Source organism: Trichechus manatus, unplaced genomic scaffold (genome assembly GCF_000243295.1).
Source record: "Trichechus manatus latirostris isolate Lorelei unplaced genomic scaffold, TriManLat1.0 scaffold00037, whole genome shotgun sequence".
NCBI lineage: Eukaryota > Metazoa > Chordata > Mammalia > Sirenia > Trichechidae > Trichechus > Trichechus manatus.
Genome location: NW_004443973.1, coordinates 1,082,325 through 1,089,434, shown reverse-complemented (window position 1 = coordinate 1,089,434; position 7,110 = coordinate 1,082,325). Strand labels below are relative to the sequence as shown.

The following is a 7,110-nucleotide window of genomic DNA, read 5'->3' as shown; positions in this document are numbered from 1 at the left end:
ATATATGGGGATTTTGAGAAGCATGAGCTTGGTGAAGACCAGAGAGCATTCCAGAATATATACAGGTAGTACATCATTTTTGTAAAGTTATTTACTGAGCAAAATTGAACATATTTTTAGACACATACCGAATGTGTGTGTGTGTGTGTGTGTGTGTGTGTGTGTGTGTGTGTAAGAGAGAGAGCGATCTCTATATAAATACTCTAGAAAAAAGTAGTGAAGTCGGGGGAGGATGGTAGGGGATAAAAAGGTACAAATAGGGCTCCTCCGTGTGGTGGGTTCACGGGTGTTTACTGTAATAAAAGCATATATGAGTCAATGCGTAAATGTAATAAAATAATATGTATTATAGAATATAAAAAACAAAAACAGGACATAGAGATGGTAGAAAATATGCTTTGAGCATGATGCCTAAACCCAGGTATAGACATTCCAAAGAGGCACAGTTTCATCGTCAACTGTTCCACGTGCTACTGGGAAATGCTGAGAAGTGACAGAGCACTGAATAAACTATGCGAATTATAAAACGGTGAAGAAAAGAATTTCTGCTTCGGGAACCTGGAGTACCAGCAAATCAGGAGGCTGAAAGCGTGAGCAAAAGCGTTCCCAGAACTACAATACAGTATCCACCGTAGGTTCACCATCATCCCTGTGAAATCCTTTCCTAGGCGATGCAGAGTCTGCGCAAAGACATTTGCCCGGTTCTAAAACGGAGGCCCAGACACCTACTACTAAAACATATAGCGCATGTCCGGAAGTTACGCTCCCGTAAACTAGCACGTCCCTACCCGTAGGGAGAGTTTCCGCCATTTTTGAAAATCGGAGCGTTCAAGGGTTAGTGTAGTTGCCGCCGCGATGGCAGCCTTTGCTGTGGAACCCCAGGCACCCACACTGGGTGAGTGAAAAACTGCCTTTCCTCTCTGGCACTACGATCCTCGCCGCAGGCCTTGGAAGCGGGCTAGCAAGAAAGAAAGGCAGTAGCCTTCAGGCTCTCTGCTAGCCTTAGTCGCAGATGGGGTGCCCCTGGGTCCCCCGAGTTTCTAGCCAGCCCCCTGCTCGAGGCAGTGCTACCCTGCCACTTCCAAAGCGTCTCCGGGCGGCTGCAGACCCTGGGGAGGGTGAGGAAACGGCTGTCGGGTGGTGACTGAGCGGGTTTTGTGCCCCTGCATGGCTGCAGCACCAGACTGGTACATGCTTGAGTCTTGCCCCGCACCCAAGACGCAGTTCTGGGTTTCCGGATTACCGGAAGTGTCGGTGAAAGGTACTGACCCACATACACGTGGGTGGGCGGTGCCCTGGAATGCGTGGTTACTGTAGACTGCTTCTTAGTCACCTAGGCTTCTAGTTCCTGTTTTGATTCCCTCCCTCAACCTATTTACTTGGAGGACTCTTTTGGGCTTTGCAAAAGGAATCTGTTACTAACGAAACCTTGAATCGTGCGACATTTAACCAATCAGGTGATGGTAATTATTGAAATATTGGTCTTAATAGCAAGCCAGTAGTTGCCACGATTTTTCCCGCCTTCATCTTGACGCTTACTGTTGTAGGTAGTCTTTTCCAGTGATCACTCACAATGTGAATTTTCTGATCCATCCACATTTTTTATTGGGAGCTTTGTTGAAATGTGTCGTCGTTGAGAAAAATCTACCAAATTAACAGGATGTCGAGTCCCTTTTTGTCTGCTGAGTTGTGTGACTTGTGAGAACTGTTTAAAAATTTAGAGCAGGAAATAAACCACCTATATCACAGAGACTTACTTGACAATTGTTACATCGCTTTTTGAGTTTGGAAAAGAGAGCAACCACAATACGTATCTTGTAGAATGAGTTGTTTAGGTTTGACGTGCATGTAATGCTTGTCATAAATTTTGCTCGGAATATGTTTCTTTTGAGAATAGAGGAAGGTGAACTAAAAATAAAAACAAAATGCATAACTTAAATAATACAGGTACTCTGCTACATTTTAAGCTTATGTACAGATGTTAAGTTTTTTTATGTGTTTGAGAGGTCAGAAACTTAATCATTAGAAGTTACCTTTTTTATTTTTTCTTTTCAACAAAAATATTTTGGAGTGCATATTTGTTAAGGTTATAAATGTGAATAAAACTTGTCCCTGTTTATTGTCTGAGGAGAAATCTGACATAGCTGACTTTAAGTCTTCCAAGTCCACATATTGCAGATATTCCAGGCAAGGTATAAACATTTTCCCAGCATCTAATGTTATATTAAAACCTAGTGTTTACTTCTCTTAGTTTTAGGAATTCAGCAAACTGCTAGAGTAACACACAGTACTTAATCATTTAGGAGCACAGACTGTGAAATAGAGTTTAAGACATGGAGGATCCTTAGAAATTGATTAAGCTTTCTCTTTCAGGGGAATTCAGCCTTGAGAGGTGGCTAATAACAGCCAGGATTAAGAACCTGTTTTGTCCTCCTGACTCTGGTGCTTTCTACTGTGTCAGTATATAAATATCTAACTTTTCTTGACTTAATTCTTGTATTTGCCTTTTTTTTTCTTTTGAGGGATGGAGGAGTGAAGCTAGTTGGTGTTGATACCTAAAGCTTTGTATTTATTATATGTTCAGAATTTTTAAAAATAGCCTAAGTATCATCTGTGCTTCTACTTTTGGTTTGATTTTAGTGTATGTTCTTTAGAAATATGAATAGTAACATAGTAACTAGCACTTTAAAAAGGAATTACAATGTACTTCAGTATTTGCTTTATTCTTTTCCTGAATTACTCTGCCTTTTTCTTCTTTTATACACTTGCATTGTTAATATCTAGATCTGTAATAAGAGATAAGAGAGAATAAAGGATTTAAAGCTTTTAGATAGCCAGAAACAAATTTTTGAAGCTGTTTAGAAGTTAAAGAACAGTTTATAAGAAGCATATAACATTTTTGACTGCTGCAAATCTCATTCAGCCTTGTCACTGTTGAAAAACCAAATTTTCATAAACAGAAATGGCAGATTGTACATTTATACATGAATCACTTAGTTTTTGCTATTATAAGATACTGGAAAAATAAGAATAACTAATATTTGTTGAGTACTTACTGTATATTAGGTACTAGGTCAAGTGCTTTACTAGCTCTCTCATTTTAATTCTAATAACAGCTCTGTGAGTGAGTACTATGAATTTGCTCATTTTGTTGAGAGAACTTGAATCCAAATCTTTGACTCTAGAGCCTGTATTTTCTTTACTGTGCTATTTTGTACTGAAATTAAAATGAATTTTAGTTTCTTCATCTTAATAATGGGAATAATAATATGTACTCTGTAAGTTGTGAAGAGTAATTTTGAATTGATAATTTTGAGGTATCAATTCTCTTTTTAGAATGATTTTATATTAGGTAGACTTTTATTCATTATTCGTAACTTTTAAAATTAATGATTTTAAAGAACAATCCAAAAAATGCACTTTCCATTATGTTTCTGAGTTAGGATACTAGTCATCACTATTATTTTGCTTTAGTTATTTAATCTGTGTATGTGTGATTACACTTTTATCACAAAAAATGATTTACTGTATTTATGTCTACTTTGTATAAATAACTAACCCTATCCTTGTTTTTGGTTGGTTCATAGTAGAAGCTGACCCAGAAATGGAAAGAAGTTAGTCTGTTTACATTATTATTATTTTAAAGATATTAAACTATTTTTTAAATTTAAAAATAAGCTCTGATTCTTAAACCTATGAAATAATATACATAAAAACAGTTGTCAAATATTACTGTTGTTAATACAAGATAACTTCTACATTTTTCTAGAAATAATTTTTATTGGTTTTTACAATAAGAAATGTAAGTATGGTTCCTAATATTTAACAACTTTGATTAAATTTTCAAAAATTATTTATGCCAGTTTGTTGTATTTTTTTGTTAGCTATTATAACAGAAAAGTCCTTTATTATTATTATTATTTTTTGGACTCATTTAGGATCTGAACCAATGATGCTGGGTTCACCTACCTCTCCAAAGCCAGGAGTTAACGCTCAGTTTTTACCTGGATTTTTAATGGGGGATTTGCCAGCTCCAGTGACTCCACAGCCTCGATCAATTAGTGGCCCTTCAGTAGGAGTAATGGAAATGAGATCACCTTTACTTGCAGGTAGGTAAATTACTTAAAATAGTTTTATAATAATATTAATACATGTACTAGAATTTAAAAAACAGAATGGTGCAGATTCACTCTTATCAAAACATTAATTAATTAATTAAATCAAGCAAGGTATCTAACTTTGATTTTAAGGCTTTAGAAATAGAGGTGTAAGCAGTATAAACTACTGTGATTCCAAGAATCACTAATTAAAAATATGCTTACTAAATTTTATCCAATCTAAAATGCCATTGATTGTAAAACTCACCATTATTTTATGTATCACTAAGGAGTAAAAATAAAAAAAATTCTATTGCTGTTGAGTCGATTCTGACTCATAGTGACCCTGTAGGACAGAGTAGAACCACCTCTTAGGGTTTCCAAGGAGTGGCTGGTGGGTTCGAACTGCTGACGTTTTGGTTAGCAGCCGAATGCTTAACCAGTGCACCACCAGGGCTCCCACTAAGAAGTAAAAACACTAAATATGACACACTGCTAAGATACTATTTTTTGTAAAACTTACTCCTATTTCAGAGATGTTAAAAAGTGTCTGAGGAGGAGCGCCTCTTAGAATTGATGAAATATGGTCATTTAACTTCAGCTAAATTCAATTTAAACAATTCATCTTAAATTTTAAGAATAGCAAATATTTAGTCAAAAGAAGTGTGATTTTAGAATTTATAGATACGACTTCACTTTCTGGTCATAGTCTCACATACAGTGTGTTTAGTGAAATGCCTTACTCCACATACTATTGGAAGCTTTTACCCAGAATTTATAATTGTCAGTACAAAATATTGTTACCTAAATGCAATATGTATCTTACAAGACTCCTTTAGCAAAGAAGTACTATGAATAGTGAGAATTAGCTACAAAAATAATTGAATTCCGGTTGTAAGCTGGTATCCTTTTCATAAATGTTTAATGGAAACCCTTCTTACTTTAATTGCCTTTAAAGTATTATTTGGTTTAAAATGGTTATCATTTTTTTAGGAATGATCAGGGATAATTATCATAAATTCTATTTGAGGTAATTCATTTGAGAACACTATTTTCTGGACAGTCTTTTTTTCTTACATTTTGCTCTTATTATTTTATGCTTATAGCTAATGGCACGTAACAACAGTGACATATATTGAGCACTGGCTTAGTTATCTAGTGCTGCTATAACAGAGTTATATTTTGCTCTTATTATTTTATGCTTATAGCTAACGGCACCTGACAACAACAACATATATTGAACACTGTCTTAGTTATCTAGTGCTGCTATAACAGAAATACCACAAGTAGATAACTTTAACAAAGAGAAGTTTATTTTCTTACGGTGTAGTAGGCTAAAGTCCAAATTCAGGGTGTCAGCTCCAGGGGAAGGCTTTCTTTCTCAGCTCTGGAGGAAGGTCCTTGTCATCAATCTTCCCTGGACTAGGAGCTTCTTGGCACAGGAGCCCTGGGTCCAAAGGACACGCTCTGCTCCTGGCACTGCTTTCTTGGTAGTATGAGGTTCCCAGCTCTCTGCTTGCTTCCTTTTCCTTTTATCTCTTATAAGATAAAAGGTGGTACAGGCCACACACCAGGGAAACTCCCTTTACATTGCATCAGGGATGTGACCTGAGCTAGGATGTTACATCCCACCCTAATCCTCTTTAATCACAGGCAGAGATTATGATTTATAACACATGGGAAAATCACAAAATGGAGGACAACCACACAATACTGGGAATCATGGAATAACCAAATTGACACATATTTTGAGGGGGCACAGTTCAATCCATGATAAGCACTTATGAGCCAGGCAGTATGCTAAGCATTTTATATATGTTATTTTCATTTTTTTTTAAACCAACCTTAAGGGTAGATAGTCAGAACAAAACCAAACTCATTGCTGTCGAGTGGATTCCAAATCATGGCGACCCTATAGGACAGAGTAGAACTGCCCCATAGGGTTTCCAAGGCTGTAATTTTTTTTCCTTTTTTTAATGGTACTTTAGATGAAGGTTTACGGAACAAACGGTTTCTCATTAAACAGTCAGTACATGTATTGTTTTATGACATTGGTTAACAACCCCACGGCATGTCAGCCCTCTCCTCGACCTTGGAGGACCCTTTTTTTTTTTGGTGAAAATATACATACCTGAAGATACACCATTTCAAAAGTTTCTACACATACAATTTAGTGACATCGATTACATTCTTCCAGTTGTGCTGCTATTCTCACCATCCTTCTCCAGATTAGTCCATCACCATTATCTTCAACTCACTGCTCCCTAGGCTTCCCATCAAACCCCTTGAGTTGCTGTTGTCATTTTGATCTCACATAGATAATTCTTTTTTTTTTTTGTACCTTGGATGAAGATTTACAGAACAAATAGTTTCTCATTAAACAGTTAGCACACATATTGCCCTATGACAATGGTTAACAACCCCACAACAGATCAACACTGTCCCTTCCCAACCTTGGGTTCCCTATCACCAGCTTTCCTGTCCCCACCTGCCTTCTAGTCCTTTTCCCTGGACTACTGTACCTCATTAGTCCCATTTTGTTTTCTGGGGCTGTCCAATCCCTGGCTGAATGGTGAACCTTGGGAGTGACTTCACCACTGAGCTAAAAGGGTGTCCGGGGGCCATACTCTTGAGGTTTCTCCAGTCTGTCAGGCCAGTAAATCTGGTCTTTTTTTGTGAGTTAGAGTTTTGTTCTACATCCGTCTCTAGCTCTGTCTAGGACCCTCTGTTGTGATCCCGGTCAGAGCAGTGAGTGGTGGTAGCCAGACACCGTCTAGCTATACTGGACTCAGTCTGGTGGAGGCCTTGGTGGCTGCGGTCCATTAGTGCTTTGGACTAATCTTTTCCTTGTATCCTGTTCTCTTCATTCTCCCTTGCTCCCAAAGGGGTGAGACCAGCGGAGTATCTTAGATGGCTGCTCACAAGCTTTTAAGACCCCAGATGCTACTCTACAAAGTAGAATGTAGAACATTGTCTTTATAAACTGTGTTATGCCAGTTGAGCTAGATGTTCC

The 7,110-nt window shown here is 37.5% G+C and overlaps 1 protein-coding gene across 4 annotated transcripts in view; it reads left to right on the top strand.

Annotated features, from left to right (window-relative positions):
* The first annotated feature begins 816 nt into the window (after positions 1-816).
* Positions 817-7,110, top strand: part of NUP35 (nucleoporin 35) — a 31,818-nt gene continuing 25,524 nt past the window's right edge. The window contains exons 1-4 of one of the 4 annotated variants that reach the window (XM_023730504.1): positions 881-895; positions 2,374-2,456; positions 3,588-3,614; positions 3,939-4,109. In XM_023730504.1, coding sequence (XP_023586272.1) covers positions 3,605-3,614; positions 3,939-4,109 — 181 coding nt within the window. In that variant the 5' untranslated portion in view covers positions 881-895; positions 2,374-2,456; positions 3,588-3,604. Of the gene's footprint in view, positions 896-930; positions 2,457-3,587; positions 3,615-3,938; positions 4,110-7,110 lie in introns of those variants that run through there. The other 3 variants (XM_023730503.1, XM_023730501.1, XM_004375441.2) reach the window with 3 other exon arrangements.